Source organism: Entelurus aequoreus, linkage group LG02 (assembly GCF_033978785.1).
Source record: "Entelurus aequoreus isolate RoL-2023_Sb linkage group LG02, RoL_Eaeq_v1.1, whole genome shotgun sequence".
Lineage (NCBI taxonomy): Eukaryota > Metazoa > Chordata > Actinopteri > Syngnathiformes > Syngnathidae > Entelurus > Entelurus aequoreus.
The window spans coordinates 73,728,186-73,746,182 of record NC_084732.1 but is presented as its reverse complement, the minus strand read 5'-3'; the positions used below and the strand labels follow the sequence as shown (position 1 = coordinate 73,746,182).

The 17,997-nt window shown below is 38.9% G+C and overlaps 1 protein-coding gene across 1 annotated transcript in view; it reads right to left on the bottom strand.

The window, feature by feature from the left end:
* LOC133642350 (A disintegrin and metalloproteinase with thrombospondin motifs 7) overlaps positions 1 to 17,997 on the bottom strand; it is a 301,060-nt gene that overhangs the window by 195,763 nt on the left and 87,300 nt on the right. The window contains exons 5-6 of the mRNA XM_062036489.1: positions 16,199 to 16,282; positions 314 to 438 (exon numbers count right to left, since the gene is read on the bottom strand). Coding sequence (XP_061892473.1) covers positions 314 to 438; positions 16,199 to 16,282 — 209 coding nt within the window. The remainder of the gene's footprint in view (positions 1 to 313; positions 439 to 16,198; positions 16,283 to 17,997) is intronic.

The following is a 17,997-nucleotide window of genomic DNA, read 5'->3' as shown; positions in this document are numbered from 1 at the left end:
TTCAGCGAAAGCAGACTTAGACGGACTAAAAATGTATCAGCAAGCGGGGAAGATGAAAAAGAGCGACACGGAGGAGTGTGCTGATGAGTGATTGCTTTGGCAACGTCAGAGACGGCTGAAAGGAACACTTTTAAAAAAGGAAATACCGTAGGAGCCTGAGGGCGCTTTTAACAAACTTTCAACGTGTCATCACTTCTTTCAGCCGCCAGTTACGACACTTTAGTACAACCCGACACACGGCTGGGTAATACGGCTTCGGGGCACATCATTTACTCACTTTCTTTATCCATTAAAGTTAAAAGCTGTTGTTTACCTGGTGAGGAGAACAGCGACGTCGTGGTGCAGATAATGATCATCTCCCTTCAAGTTCAGCCGTTTCTGCCACTTGCAAAAACTACTCAAGCTATTGTCAGCGTGGTGTGTAATCTTTAAGTCATCCTGCAAAATCAAATGTCACAAAGCGACAATGTTAAGAAGGTCCAGCTTTGAGGAAAATGTACGATAAATGAACAAAATAACAGAAAAAAAACAAGTTGGGGTTAATCGACGGATGCAATTAAAAATGGGTTTCATTTAAAGGCCTACTGAAACCCACTACTACAGACCACGCAGTCTGATAGTTTATATATCAATGATGAAATCTTAACATTGCAACACATGCCAATACGGCCGGGTTAACTTATAAAGTGCAATTTAAAATTTCCCGGGAAATATCCGGCTGAAAACGTCTATGTATGATGACGTTTGCGCGTGACGTCAATCGTTGAAACGGAAGTATTGGGACACCATTGTGTCCCAATACAAACAGCGTCTGTTTTCATCGCAAAATTCCACAGTATTCTGGACATCTGTGTTGGTGAATCTTTTGCAATTTGTTTAATGAACAATGGAGATAGCAAATAAGTAAGCTGTAGGTGGGATCGGTGTATTAGCGGCTGGCTGCAGCAACACAACCAGGAGGACTTTGACTTGGATAGCAGACGCGCTATCCGACGCTAGCCGCCGACCGCACCGATGATCGGGTGAAGTCCTTCGTCGCACGGGTCGTGATGAGCAGATGAGGGCTGGCGTAGGTGGAGAGCTAATGTTTTTAGCATAGCTCCCGTAGCTAAGTTAGCTTCAATGGCGTCGTTAGCAACAGCATTGCTAGGCTTCGCCAGGCTGGACAGCATTAACCGTGTGGTTACAGGTCCAGGGTTTGGTTCGGTGTCTCCTGATAATAGAAGTAATAGTAGTAGTATTGTTGATCTTCTGTCTATCCTTCCAGTCAGAGGCATGTTTCTTCTGTTTCTATTCGCAGTTAAGCACGATGCTATCACGATGCTATCACGTTAGCTCCGAAGCTAAAGTGCTTCACCGATGTATTGTCGTGGAGATAAAAGTCACTGTGAATGTCCATTTCGCGTTCTCGACTCTCATTTTCAAGAGGATATAGTATCCGAGGTGGTTTGAAATACAAATCCGTGATCCACAATAGAAAAAGGAGAAAGTGTGGAATCCAACGAGCCCTTGTACCAAAGTTACGGTAAGAGCGAAAAAAGATACCCTTGCGTCCTGCACTGCACTCTAATCCTTCACTGTCACTTTTCTCATCCACAAATCTTTCATACTCGCTCAAATTAATGGGGTAATCGTCGCTTTCTCGGTCCGAATCACTCTCGCTGCTGGTGTAAACAATGTGCAGAGTTGAGGAGCTCTTCAACCTGTGACGTCACGCTACTTCCGGTACAGGCAAGGCTTTTTTATCAGCGACCAAAAGTTGCGAACTTTATCGTCGATGTTCTCTACTAAATCCTTTCAGCAAAAATATGGCAATATCGCGAAATGATTAAGTATGACACACAGAATGGATCTGCTATCCCTTTTTAAATAAGAACATTTCATTTCAGTAGGCCTTTAAATTGTGCAATCGTTAGTTGAATCCATCTACCTAACTTTAAAACAGGCCTCAGTGTAGAAATATAATCATGCTCTGAACGACAAATGCTAAAAAACTACCTTGAACTTTTAGCACAGGGCCATAGTTATTTCACAAGAGTCGTGGTGTGTGACTGTGTTATAGTTAGCAAAGAACTACAGAGTCAGCGAGTGATGACTTCTGAATGGAGAACACACGCACATTTGGTAATAAAATCACATTACAAACACATTTGGAAACGCGTAGTGTATTAATAACACAAGTCACCAATGCCGGAAAACACACCACAGTGGTGTGCAGTGTTTGGTTGCACAATATTGGAGGCGGTATACAAAAACTTTGGATAATTTTTGGCAAAGTTTCCATCGAAAATTAGGGCGTACGAACAGCATCGTACGATTGTCTGTATATCTTGCTATAACTAATGACAAAACTCAAAACCAGTGAAGTTGGCACGTTGTGTAAATCGTAAATAAAAACAGAATACAATGATTTGCAAATCCTTTTCGACGTATATTCAATTGAATAGACTGCAAAAACAAGATATTTAATGTTCAAACTTTTTTTTTTGCAAATAATCATTAACTTAGGATTTAATGGCAGCAACACATTGCAAAAAAGTTGGCACAGGGGCATTTTTACCACTGTGTTACATGGCTTTTCCTTTTAACAACACTCAGTAAACGTTTGGGAACTGAGGAGATCAATTTTTTCAGGTGGAATTCTTTCCCATTCTTGCTTGATGTACAGCTTAAGTTGTTCAACACTCCGGGGTCTCCAATGTGGTATTTTAGGCTTCATAATGCGCCACACATTTTCAATGGGAGACAGGTCTGGACTACAGGCAGGCCAGTCTAGTACCCGCACTCTTTTACTATGAAGCCACGCTGTTGTAACACGTGGCTTGGCATTGTCTTGCTGAAATAAGCAGGAGCGTCCATGATAACGTTGCTTGGATGGCAACATATGTTGCTCCAAAACCTGTATGTACCTTTCAGCATTAATGGTGCCTTCACAGATGTGTAAGTTACCCATGCCTTGGGCACTAATACACCCCCATACCATCACAGATGCTGGCTTTTCAACTTTGCGCCTATAACAGGGGTCGGCAACCCGCGGCTCCGGAGCCGCATGCGGCTCTTTGACCACTCTGATGCGGCTCAGCTGCATACTTGCCGACCCTCCCGGTTCTCCCAGTATACTTAACGACCCCCCGCGATTTTCCCAGGAGACTGCCTCTCCTAGAAATCTCCCAGGGCAAATATTATCCTATTTTCACTCTACTTACTTAATCAAGGGCGTGCCCTAATGGCACTGCATTAATTGTCCTCTATAGCATTTACAAACAGCGTGCCAGCCCGGCCACATATTATATGTTGCTTTTACTTGCACACGTAGGCGACAGCAAGGCATACTTGCTCAACAGTCACACAGCTTACACTGACGGTTGACTTATAAAACAACTTTAACACTGTTACGTTACAAATATGCGCCACACTGTGAACCCACACCAAAAAAGAATGACAAACACATTTCTGGAGAACATCCGCACCGTAACACAACACAACAAATACCCAGAATCCCATGCAGCCCTAACTCTTCCGGTCTACATTATACACCCCTGCTACCACCAAACCCCCCCCACACATCAACCCCCCTCCCCCCCCCTCTCCATGCGTCGGTTGAGCGGAAGAGTTAGGGCTGCTTGGGATTCTGGGTATTTGTTGTGTTGTGTTTATGTTGTGTTACAGTGCAGATGTTCTCCAGAAATGTGTTTGTCATTCTTTTTTGGTGTGGGTTCACAGTGTGGCGCATATTTGTAACGTAACAGTGTTAAAGTTGTTTTTGTACGGCTACCGTCAGTGTAAGCTGTGTGGCTGTTGAACAAGTATGCCTTGCTGTCACTTACATGAGCAAGCAAAAGCTGCATTCAACATGTGGCCAAGCAGGTACGCTGTTTGGGCAGACTGTAGAGGGCGCTAAAAGCAGTGCCAGCACGTCCTGAAATTTGGGAGTCTCCCGGAAAGTTGAGAGGGTTGGCAAGAAAGACGATATCAAGCACCATTCAATTAAAAGTCGCGGGCCGCACTAACATTAAATTTCCATATTAAGATGTGTGCCGGTGCGTGTGTCAGAGACCCCTGGTTAACATAGCGCAAAGCAATTTAAGCTTTGTATGCGGTGTTTTTCATTTTAAATTATCAAACATTTTTTGTGGCTCCCATTGTTTTCTTTAATTTGTGAAACTTTCCAAAATGGCTCTTTGAGTGGTAAAGGTTGCCGACCCCTGGCCTATAACAATCCGGATGGTTCTTTTCCTCTTTGTTCCGGAGGACACGACATCCCCAGTTTCCAAAAACAATTTGAAATGTGGACTCCTCAGACCACAGAACACTATACCACTTTGTCCATCTTAGACGAGCTCGGGCCCAGCGAAGCCAGCGGCATTTCTGGGTGTTGTTGATAAGTGGCTTTCGCTTTGCACAGTATAGTTTTAACTTGCACTTACATATGTAGCGACAAACTGTAATTACTGACAGTGGTTTTCTGAAGTGTTCATGAGCCTGTGTGGTGATATCCTTTACACACTGATGTTGCTTTTTGATGCAGTACCGCCTGAGGGATCAAAGGTCAAGGGCATTCAGTGTTGGTTTTCAGCCTTGCTGCTTACGTGCAGTGATTTCTCCAGATTCTCTGAACCTTTTGATGATATTACACACTGTAGATGGTGAAATCCCTAAATTATTTGCAATAGCTGGTTGAGAAATGTTGTTCTTAAACAATTTGCTCACGCATTTGTTCACAAAGTGGTGACCCTCGCCCCATCCTTGTTTGTGAATGATTGAGCATTTCATAGAAGCTGCTTTTATACCCAATCATGGCACCCACCTGTTCCCAATTAGCCAGTTCACCTGTGGGATGTTCCAAATAAGTGTTTGATGAGCATTCCTCAACTATCTCAGTCTGTTTTGCCACTTGTGCCAGCTTTTTTGAAACATGTTGCAGGCATGAAATTCCAAATGAGCTAATATTTGCAAAAAGTAACAAAGTTTTCCAGTTTGAACATTAAGTATCTTGTCTTTGCAGTCTATTCAATTGAATATAAGTTGAAAAGGATTTGCAAATCATTGTATTCTGTTTTCATTTACGAGTTACACAACATGCCAACTTCACTGGTTTTGGGTTTTGTAAAATTCACAGTCTGGGACCAAGAGACCCTGAACATTAGAGGCTGTGTGAACAATGAATGGATATTACGTAATTTGGTTATAAAACAACCGAATTTCATTTGAATGAGCTTTCCTTTCATCTGAAGCTTTCACAAACTTACAGAGCAAGAATGTATATTTACATTTAGCTTAGATTCAGGTATAAATGGTTTTCTGGATCTTTAGATATTTCTGCAAGCATGTGCAGAACACGTTTTAACACATATACGATTAAACAGTTCACAACACTAAATGATGTCGGATTAATTGTTAACCAATATATTTTTATTCACAGTTGTACTTCAACTACAAGTATTTTGACATAAGAGCTGTGCCTCTTCTTTTGGTTATACTTTAAGTTGCAAGCATACATTTGAATGGATTACAAGCTTCCCCATCACTAGTGGGCGTAGTGGACCTTTGGGGAACTGCACTTTTTTTTGGAATTGTTCACAATCATTATGAAAGACATGACGACGGATGGATTTTTTTTAATGCATTCTGAACCTTAAACTTAAACAAAAGTCTGCTTACAGCAGAACCAATGGGGCACCCACTATTTCACCCATAAAATCCAATAAATAACTATTCAAAAACCGCCAACAATACTCGATTTACATTCCGTGACGTGAATATCAACAAAGTATTAGTGATATTGTTATTATAAGCGCTAACGCAGACAAAGTATTTATAGCGGCGCAGTGATCATTCTGGTGTGTGCCTACGTTTACATCATTGAGTGGTCTGCTGCTTCCTCGCTTCTTTGCTCCCTGTAAGTTTATTCTAGATAATAAATCATGCATCTCACTTGGACAGAACAAGTCTGAGTAGGTATTCCGACAGCCATTTAGGACCCGAAAATGGCCAGAACGACAAGAAAAGACACTTTTTAAACGGGGATAGCAGATCCATTCTATGTGTCATACTTGATCATTTCGCGATATTGCCATATTTTTGTTGAAAGGATTTAGTAGAGAACATCGACGATAAAGTTCGCAACTTTTGGTCGCTGATAAAAAAAAGGCCTTGCCTGTACCGGAAGTAGCGTGACGTCGCAGGATGAAAGGCTCCTCACATTTCCCCATTGTTTACACCAGCAGCGAGAGCGATTCGGACCGAGAAAGCGACGATTAACCCATTAATTTGAGCCAGGATGAAATATTTGTGGATGAGGAACGTGAGAGTGAAGGACTAGAGTGCAGTGCAAGACGTATCTTTTTTTTTTTTTTTTTTTTTTTTCTTTTTTTTTTTTTTTCTTTTTTTTTATTTATTTCAAACAACATTAAAAAAAAAACACAAGATACACTTACCATTAGTGCATCAACCCAAGAAAACCCTCCCTCCCCCATTCACACTCATCCACACTCATTTACACAAAAGGAGCTGTCTCTTTCTGTTATTAAAAAAACAACAACTTCTGGTTCCTACAGTATAGAACAATACAGTCTGCAAGGGATACAGTCATTCGAGCACACATGATTGTGTGTGGTGCTGGTCCACTAACATTTTCACTAATCACTATTTTTTATGTAATTGTTTTTAAATTTGTTTTACTTTCAAACAAAACAAACAAAGGACCTTAACTTCACCAGACCGGGTTGTCAATAAAATCAGATTGTTCAAAAGGGTTCTTAAAACCAGGTCCAGTTCAGATTACGTCCAGATCGGGCTCAGCAACACACACCTTCACCCATGTACACCAAAAACCAGGGATCACAACAGGTTGCATACAATCCACAAACAAAAATACATTTTCAAATTAAGCACCCATGTACAGTCCACATCACATCCAAGTCGAAGTCAGCAACACACACCTTCATTTATGTACACTTAAAATAGGGAATACAACAACAGATTGCATATCATATATAAACAAAATTACATTTTCAAAATAAGCCTTTGAGGACTTCCCATCTTTTTTTATGTTTTTTGGCATCATTATCGTTTTCAACCATATAATTTTCTAAAGTTAAAAAATACTGAATAAATGTTTTAAAGAAAGAAATACTAAGTGAATATCTGTTTTTTGCCTAAAAATAAACCTTTTACCGAGTACTATAATTAAATTGACTAAATCATGATTGTCAATGAACTCTCCTAAAATAACAGAAACCACATCAAGCTTCATAAACAAACCAATCTTTAAACACATTTTTTCAACTTCCACCCAAAATGAAGACACAATATGACAATACCAAAACAAATGTAAGGTGGATTCAGGCTCCTGACAACAAAATCGGCAATCATCTGACTCTGTCATATTCCATATTTTTAACATTTTTCCCGTGGGTAGGAAGTTATAAATAGTTTTAATTTGAAAATAACGATTTTGCACATCGATAGTGGTTTTGTAGATTAATTTGAATATTGCATCCCACGGCAACGGGCAGTCAAAAAAGTCCTCCCATTTTCCATATGTGTTGTATGGGGCAGCCTTCAAAGATTTCTTTATTAAATAAAACTTATATATTTTTCTATTTATTTTAGTTCCTTTTTGCCAACTAGAATTTCTTATTAAGGGCTTACAAACTAATAATTTAGTAGTTCCATAATTAATTATTTGTTTACATCTTTTCCCAATGACTCCAGTTAGTTGATTAAATGAAAAGCTTGAACAAGCATCACCATACATAGTTGTAAATTCATCATATTTCATAATTTTTCCATTCTCATTGATAATGTCATTGACAAAAATGATTCCTCTTTCAAACATATTTTTCCAAAAGAAAGGCTTTCCATCTATTACAATATTAGAGTTCATCCATATTATTTGCTGCAAAATATCATCTCTTTTTTCTGGTACATAAAATTGAAAACACCACCATGAGTGGATTGTTTCCTTTATGAACCCCGCCATGTTTCCCAGCAGACTCTCTACATAAGGAAAATGGGAGGGGATCACTTGTAAAAAAGGATACAATTTCTTTTGATACAATACATGTTTTCTGTCCAACAGGACACTTGTGTACCACTCAGTGTTTAAATACATCTTTGGAACAATTGATGCTTTTAAAGACAGACACATAGCTTCAAGGTTGAGAAGTTTCAAGCCCCCATATTCATATTCATTGTACAAAACCTTTCTTTTAATCCTTTCTGGTTTGCCGTCCCAGACAAAATCGAAGACCCTCCGCTCATAAATATTAAAAAAGTTTTGTGATGGAGCTGGTAATGACAAAAACAAATAAATAAATTGAGGAATAATTAACGAGTTGACAATAGATATTTTACCATACAAGTTTAAGGATTTCCCTTTCCATAATTGCATAATTTTATCCAGCTTTCTTAGTCGATTATCATAATTTACTGAGCCTAGATCTTCCAGGTCCTCTGGGACAACAACACCAAGTATGTTAACTGGTCCATCTGTCCACAAAACAGGCACTTTGCATTCCATTCGAAAGGACGTTCCCTTTAGATTTCCGATCCTTAATATTTTACATTTATCATAATTTAGCTTAAGCCCAGATTGCTGTGAAAATATGTCCAAAAGATCAAGAAGGTTTTGCAGACAATGAGGATTGGGGCTTATAAAGAAGCTTGTATCGTCTGCATACATTGTTATTTTACTTTCAATATTATTATTACTGAGCCCTTCAATATTTTTATTCAATCTAACTTTAATCGCCAATATTTCCATAGCAATAATAAATAAGTATGGAGACAAAGGGCACCCTTGTTTTAGACCTCTTAATAGAGGTATTGTCCCAGAGATGTATCCATTATTGATAATTCTACAATTAGTTTTATTATATAGCGTCTTGATCCAGTGTAATACGGAGTTGCCAAAATTGAAAAAAACTAAGCTTTTACAAATAAAATCCAAGCTAATTTTGTCAAAAGCCTTCTCCAGGTCGGCTACAAAAATTAATCCTCTTTTATTTTCCATATTATAATTCTCTATAATTTCTAATAACTGTGTAATATTGTTTCCTATATTTCTTCCTTGTAGGAAGCCTGATTGATCTTGGTGAATAATATTTGACAAAACAGACTTAAGTCGTGTAGCCAAACATTTTGCCAGGATTTTAGCATCATAACACTGCAGTGTTATTGGTCTCCAATTTTTTAGATGAACTGGGTCTTTATACTGACCATTTATTTCCTGTTTCAATAATAAGGAAATAAGACCTTCTGTTTGAGTGTTGGACAAAAAACCTGTCTCATATGAGTAATTAAAACTAGAAAGTAATGGTTTCTTAAGATCTTCATAAAATACTTGATAAACCTCAATAGGTATTCCATCTAATCCTGGGGTTTTCCCTGGATGAAAAGATTTAACAGCTTCCACAAGTTCTTCCTCTCTAATGAGGCCTTCACATGAATGGCTTTCTTCCGAATTCAATTTTCTTTCATAATTTTCTGGAAAAAAAGTTGTAGTTTCAGGAGGGATTACTGGATTAGAAAAAATGTTTTTAAAGTAATTTTCCATTTCTTTCAACAATGTGGTGTGTGTATCCAATACCTTTCCATTTGTTTTAATAAGCTTGGAAATGTTCTTTTTAGAACGATTTTTTGTTTGGATATTTAAAAAGAATTTTGAACACTTCTCACCTTTTTTCATCCAGATTGCTCTGTTGCAGTCATAACTTTTCAATAATTGTTTTTCAACTAAATCTGCTAACTCCTCTTGTTTGGCTGTAAAGGTATTCAGTTGCTCACTAGTTAGATTATCATTACTGTCAATGTTTTTTTGTAAATCCTCAATTTCTTTCTTTAATTCCTGTTCTGCCGCTTTAATTTTTTTTTTTTCCATGAAGAGTATGCAATGGCATATCCTCTAAAACAACATTTGAAGGCTTCCCAGACTATTTGGGGATTTGAAGATCCTACATTATTTAAAAAAAAATCAGTAATAAATTGCTTTGTTTTTTCGATAAATTCATCATCCTGTAGATGCATTTGATTAAACTTCCAATATCCGGGCCCACGTGTATTATCTTCAATTGCAATATTTATTCCTATACAATTATGATCAGAACGCAACTTATCATCGATTGCTATTGCAGTCACTTTGTTTAGCAATGAAAATGATATCAAAAAATAGTCAATACGACTTGCCTGGTTTTGTCTTCTCCATGTATACCGTACTAACCTAGGGTTTTTGAATCTCCAGATATCAATTAAATCAAATGCATCCATAACATTTTGAATCTTTTGTAAAGATTGAGGATGATAATCCATTGAAAAATTCCCTTTTCGGTCCAGAACTTTATCCAGAGCAACGTTAAAGTCCCCCACAATAATAATTTCCCCTTGTTGTTCTTGCAACATGTCACTTATTTCTTCAAAAAAGGAAGGTTCATCAACATTTGGCCCATACAGATTCAAAACACACATCTTTTGACCTTGAATAATCATATTTAATATTAGCCAACGTCCTTGTGAGTCTTTTTCCATAGAGTTAAATTGAAAATAAAAGTTTTTTTTTATCAAAATCATAACACCTTTTGAATTTCTGTAACCATGTGAAAAGAAAATTGGACCATCCCATTCTTTTCTCCATTTTTCTTCATCTAAATGTGTTGAATGCGTTTCTTGAAGACAAAAAAGATCTTGTTTTTTTTCATTCAGCCACATAAATATAAGTTTTCTTTTTCTGTTGTCTGCAAGACCATTGCAATTATAACTAATTATTCCAACTTCATTATCGTTCCTATAAATCATATAATCTGAGTAAATTCATTGTATATTTTATTGATTCTCTTAATACCATAAGTTTCATAGACATGAAAATCTTGTAACTAAAAACTGCAGCATCACTTGCTATTTCCAAGGAAACCAATATCCCCTCTAATAAACCCACAGACATACCATTCACACCACAGCACCCAAGACAAACAAACATATAACCCCCAAAATATATAATTTGCTGACCGTTTGCCAACATCTAACTACATTGTCCAGTCCCAGAATAAACTAAAAAGCTCCACAAACAAAATGTCAAAACATATCCGTCAAGTCGTTACCATGGTGATGTCGCGATGACGCAATCACTGCGCGACATTGTTATTATTCCTCACATGCTTCTGTACAGCTCACCGTTAATGTACAGTTTATCCACAACAAGACGAGCTTGTTGTCCTTTTTGCCTAAATGACTTCATAATTGGAATCAACTTACGTCGTTTCTCCACCACCTCAATTGGATATTGGCTGGTCATGAAGAATTTAGTACCTTTCAGTCTTCTGGAGACAGCAAGCATTTCGTCTTTGCATTTGGAGTTAGTAAACTTTACAAGCATAGGTCTCGGTATAGCATCCTCCTTGCGTCTGCCAATCCTGTGTGCTCGCTCCATCTGGATCCTCTTAACTTCTTCCTCCGGGATGCCGAGTTGCTCCTGCAGAAAGGCTCTGACGAGGTTTTCCGCAATGCCGTAAGTTTCTCCTCCATCTTCGCTAATTCCCATGATTAGCAGGTTGTCCCGCATGCTCCTGCAGCGGAGTTCCAACAAGTCTGCCTTTAATTTCTCGTTCTCCGTTGTCAGTCTTGTAGTTTCGAGTTTCAGGCTTGTTAACTCAACTTTTAGCGTTGTCTGTTCCTTTATTATCTCCACCATTTCAGCGTGATTGTGCTCGACTGATTTTTTCAGCTCTGAAACGTCAGTTTTTAGTTCATCCAAAATGTCCAATTTTCCAAGTTTTTCAACCGTAGCTCGCAACATTTTCGATCGTCCGGAGTAAACGTTGCTTTTTCATCCAAATCACTGGAGGACAATTGATCACGGCCACGTTTTGACTCCTTTGATCCGCGTTGTGGCATGTTTGCAGGTGAACAATGAGTCACTCGGCGTTTGAGGCACCTTATCTTCCGCCAAATCACCCTCGTGAGGAGTATATATCTCACCAATTGCAGAGAGGTGGATATATACAACGAAAACGACTTAAATTATTGTATCACTGGAGCGTTTATGCCATTATTAACCTTACATACTGGGACTTGTGTAGAGACGGTCTCAACTCACGTTGCTCACGGCGGCCATCTTTACATACAAAACTGTAGCAGCGAGAGCGATTCGGACCGAGAAAGCGACGATTAACCCATTAATTTGAGCCAGGATGAAATATTTGTGGATGAGGAACGTGAGAGTGAAGGACTAGAGTGCAGTGCAAGACGTATCTTTTTTCGCTCTGACCGTAACTTAGGTACAAGCTGGCTCATTGGATTCCACACTCTCTCCTTTTTCTATTGTGGATCACGGATTTGTAATTTAAACCACCTCGGATACTGTATCCTCTTGAAAATGAGAGTCGAGAACGCGAAATGGACATTCACAGTGACTTTTATCTCCACGACAATACATCGGCAAAGCACTTTAGCAACGGAGCTAACGTGATAGCATCGGGCTTAACTGCAGATAGAAACAAAAGAAATAAACCCCTGACTGGAAGGATAGACAGAAAATCAACAATACTATTAAACCATGGACCTGTAACTACACGGTTAATGCTTTCCAGTCTGGCGAAGCTTAACAATGCTGTTGCTAACGACGCCATTGAAGCTAACTTAGCAACGGGACCTCATAGAGCTATGCTAAAAACATTAGCTATCCACCTACGCCAGCCAGCCCTCATCTGCTCATCAACACCCGTGCTCACCTGCGTTCCAGCGATCGACGGAGCGACGAAGGACTTCACCCGATCATCACTGCGGTCGGCGGATAGCGTCGGATAGCGCGTCTCCTATCCAAGTCAAAGTCCTCCTGGTTGTGTTGCTGCAGCCAGCCGCTAATACACCGATTCCACCTACAGCTTTCTTCTTTGCAGTCTTCATTGTTCATTAAACAAATTGCAAAAGATTCACCAACACAGATGTCCAGAATACTGTGGAATTTTGCGATGAAAACCTTGCTTTTTGTATTGGATACAACGTGTCCGAATACTTCCGTTTCAACGATTGACGTCACGCGCATACGTCATCATACATAGACGTTTTCAACCGGAAGTTTCGCGGGAAATTTAAAATTGCACTTTATAAGTATTGGCATGTGTTGTAATGTTAAGATTTCATCATTGATGTATAAACTATCAGACTGTGTGGTCGGTAGTAGTGGGTTTCAGTTGGCCTTTAAGGACACTGCTGAGAAGAAGAAGCGGATGATATTTATTTAGGGTTATTATTTTTTTATTCATTGAAAAACATTAAATTTGCAATCAGTTTAAGCCAGTGGTTCTAAACCTTGTTGGAGGTACCGAACCCCACCGGTTTCATATGCGCATTCACCGAACCCTTCTTTAGTGAAAAATAAAATGTTTTTTTTTTTTTTGCCGTATCAATAATACGACGATAGGGAGAAGTTTTTATTTACACGATGAGTCGGGTGTGTCACTTGACCTCCGTGGCGGAGGCTCCACCGAACCCCTGAGGCAGACTCACCGAACCCAGGTTAAGAACCACTGGTTTAAGCGTAGCAATGTTAGTGGTAGACTCAGCACCATACCGAAAGCAGGAGCCAGCTTTCGTGCCAGCAAAAACGGCGCACATTTATCCATGAAAATATGGATAAGCTGCTGATGGTGTGTCAGACGGAGAACCCGCTCATAGGAGACACTTAAGAAGTATTTTTCTCCGAAGTAAAAACGACCAACGTTCGGAGCGACACTTCTCGCGCGAGCCTCCGCACCGTGACTGAGCAGTCCGGGTACAGTGAGAGCAAACTACTGCTGTAACTACGGAGGTGACTATCTAACCCTATAAGTGAAACTGCGGCCGCTCTCCAGGTTAAATGCTCTACATTATTACTTCATAAAAGTATTGTAGTCCATTTTATGGTATAAATAAAACTAATTGTTTGTTGTGTAACTTGTCTTGTGTTGTACTGTATTGTGTTAAATTTAAATGTCTTTGGTCCCCCTTGAACACGAGATGCTGCATCTCAAGGGGTTTTCCATTAATAAATTCAAATTATGGGTAAATTAAGGCATTTGTAGCAGCAACAGAAAAAGGAGGGCAATAAATCAGACAATAAAAATACACTACAATAAAAGTAGAGTATAGACCAGGGTTGTCAAACTCATTTTAGATTGGGGGCCACATGGAGAAAAATCTACTCCCAAGTGGGCCGAACTGGTAAAATCACGGCACGATGACTTAAAAATAAAGACAACTTCAGATTGTTTTCTTTGTTTAAAAATAGAACAAGCACATTCTGGAAATGTACAAATCATAATGTTGTTGGGTTTGTTTTACACTTACATGTTGCGGTTAATACTATTCTATCTTTATTTGTCATTATTTATACTTTCTGAATAAATTATGTGATAATGTTCAGTCAACTCATTGGTGTTAATTTTCAATCTATCAAGATACAAAAATTATATCAAAACCAAATTACAGGATGTTATTTTGTAGTTTGCTCATTTTCATATGGTTTATTTTTATGTTTTACATATGTAGCATAATCTACAAAGAAACAACAAATTGCTATTGCAACATCTAGCGGACACATTTGGAACAGCAGTTTCTTTCATTCAAAAATTTCGGCTCATTTTTATACTTAGCAAACTCATCCCGCGGGCCGGATAAAACCTGTTCGCGGGCCTTACGTTTAACACCCCTGGTATAGACACTAATAAATCCAATGTAATGTGGTTCTGATAATACACAATATATTATCTGTGTATTATCTGTGAATATTGTAATGTTTTTCATACAATATTTATTATCCAAAATGTACTTTTTTATTTTTAAAAGGCATGCTATAATTGAGGTGTTTTGAGTGGCCCAATCTCAGATTAAATGGATTTCAATGGGCTGTGCTGATTTGATTCACGGGCAAAAACCAACAGGAAGTTGGCAATTCTCCCTTCAAGACAAAAATGTACTAAAAACACTCATTTTTGCCTTTGACCTGTAATTTGACCCCCTTAAAATACTTCAAAACTCACCAAACTTTTCACACACATCAAGACTGGTGGAAATTGTGATCTAATAAAAAAAACGAACCCCAAAACTCAAAATTGCGCTATAGCACAATTTTTGAATAAAACAGAGACAACACTGCTCCTCAGAGGAAAACACAGACAAAACTGCTTGTAACTTCCGGTAGGAACGTCTTAGAGACATGAAACAAAAACCTCTATGTAGGTCTCACCTAGACCTACATTTCATGCTTTGACATCTTTCAGCAAAAATCAACAAGAAGTTTGCAATCTCCCCTTCAAAACTAAATTTTTGTAAAAAGCGGTCACCAAACATCAAACATTATCTCCTCTGAGCGCGTTTGTCGTTTCGGCTTCAAACTACTACAGGAGAGAGATTGAACCCTTCTGATTAAAAGTTGACGAAAGAGTTTGGATAAGTGCTACGGTTTTGATTTTACGAGCCTTCAAAGACCTGCTGCGCTGCTTTGATTTTACGAGCCTTCAAACAACTGTGCCGCAGCACCTAGGAAAAAAACACAGACACAACTTCCTCTAACTCCCAGTACGAATATCGTAGAGACATGAAACAAAAACCTCTATGTAGGTCTGACTTAGAGCTAGATTTCATACACTGACATCCTTCAGCAAAAATGCTGTTTTGTTGTTTTGAGTATTGAGCTCGATCATGAAACCAATTGAGCTAGTAAGTTGAGGTACTGCTGTATAAGCAATAATGTAAGGATTTAGTCTAACTTTAAATGTATAGTCATTCTGGCTCAAGGACTGTTACAAACTTGAAAGTGGAATGAAACATTGACCTGTGTTTTGCACATGAAAAACCTACGCGGGTGCAGAGGCCAATTATGAATCTGGTGTATTCACATGTCCTCCCTGTGGGATACAATTAGTGTTCCCACCCCAGTTGGAGGTGACCAAAAGTTGTCATATCTTCAGGCCTCTGTGTCAACTTCCTGACAACATGGGTATGATTGTAAAAATGCGGGGAGCAAATCAGTTGGCCTGCTGGCTAAACGATTCGAAGAATGTGAAACACGAAATTGCAGTTTGAGTTTCACCTTGAGGCAGCTTTCCATCAAGGCCACTCAAATAAGCACCGAGCTCTGAGGCCTTCTTCAGAAAGGTTATTGCCATGCTGTGGACTTGAATTAACATCTCAAAAAAGACAAAATGAAGTCTTAGAATTTCACCTCATCCTGCTCCAGTAGTATGAGTCGAACTACAACAATGTTGATAGCGTTTCCAATACTGGCATCTTGGAAAATACCTGCTACCTGCAAAAGACAAAACAAAAACAGTTGGGGGTGAGTGGAAATGGGCAAGGGATAAAGGTGAAAACAGGATCTTCTGTACATGAAAAATAACTTGTCATATTAGTTTTAATATTGCTATCATTTATCAGAAGTGTATTCTACGCTGGTCATCGGTGTAGTGCAGGGCTATTCAACTGGCAGCCCACGGGCAAAATCTAATTACACCAGACCAGCCCTTGTGTTCAGTTCAAATCTTGGTCGAGAGTAGAGACTAGTGTTGTCACCATACCAATATTTTGGTACCGGTACCAAAATGATTTTGATATTTCCGGTACTTTTCAATACTTTTCTAAATAAAGGGGATCACAAAAAATTGCATGATTGGCTTTATTTTAACAAAAAATCTTACAGTACATTAAACATGTTTCTTATTGCAAGTTTATCCTTAGTGAAAAATAGTGAACATACATGACAACTTGTCCTTTATTAGTGAGTAAGCAAGCAAAGGCTCCTAATTAGTCTGCTGACAAATGCAGTAACATATTGTCATTTTCCATTCTATTATTTTGTCAACATTATTAAGGACACGTGGTAGAAAATGAATTATTAATCTACTTGTTCATTTACTGTTTATATCTGCTTACTTTCTCTTTTAACATGTTTTATCTACACTTCTGCTAAAATGTAATAATTTATTCTTCTGTTGTTTAGATGCTTTACATTAGTTTTAGATGATACCACAAACTTGGGTATCAATCCGATAGCTTCTGCGAGGTTTGTTCCCCCGGGATGCAAACGGATCACTCCGGACAGGACTTACAGGTAGGAACATATTTTAATCTTGGAACTCAAAAGGGTAAAAACAAAGAAAACAAGGCGAAGGCACAACGCGCTGATCGCACTTGAAACAAAAGCTAACACTTAACATAGACTAAGGACATAGAGAACTTACGTGACAGGTGCATGTAGCAAATACTTAGCGTGAAACCAGACATGAAGCGAACAATGACGCCAGACTGAATAAATAGCTCTCTGATTAGTGCTTGACAGCAGCTGAAAGTGGGACCACTAACCAGAGGCAGATGAAAATAATTAGTAGCTATGGTAACAAACTCAGGAGGTGCACAAGCAGAAACTAAAGGAGTCCAAAACTAACAGAAAACACAAAACATGATCCAGACCACGGATCATGACACTCATGTGTCCAGGGACGTATTTACTGAGTTTATAAACATGATATGAATTTTTAAAAACAAAAGAAGATGTTGTGATGCCAAAAAATATAGACGTAATCATAGTAGTATACGTTTCTGTACTTGGTATCATTACAGTGGATGTTAGGTGTAGATCCACCAATGGCATTTGTTTACATTGTGACGCCGGTGAGCTACGGTGTGTAGTGAAGCATGTTTAGCTATTCCTCGTCCTGCAGGGATGATACTTGTAAGATACTTTGTCGCCATGAAGGCGAGGATTAGTGATTTAGAAGTAGCTAAAACACTGCTGAGTGCGAATGGATGTTCGCCGCTAGCGTTTCAGTGTTCACCTTTATTGTTAGTTTTTAAGCCAAAATGCTTCCGTTCTCCCTTTTCTGTCTACACACTGTGTCTGTCTGTAAGTATTCCGTGATTGTGCGCTACCGAACATGCTCGTCTGCTCGTAAACCAGCAATGACACCACGTGACAAGGACAGGGGCGTGGTGGACCGGTACTTTACAGAGGCGGTATAGTACCGA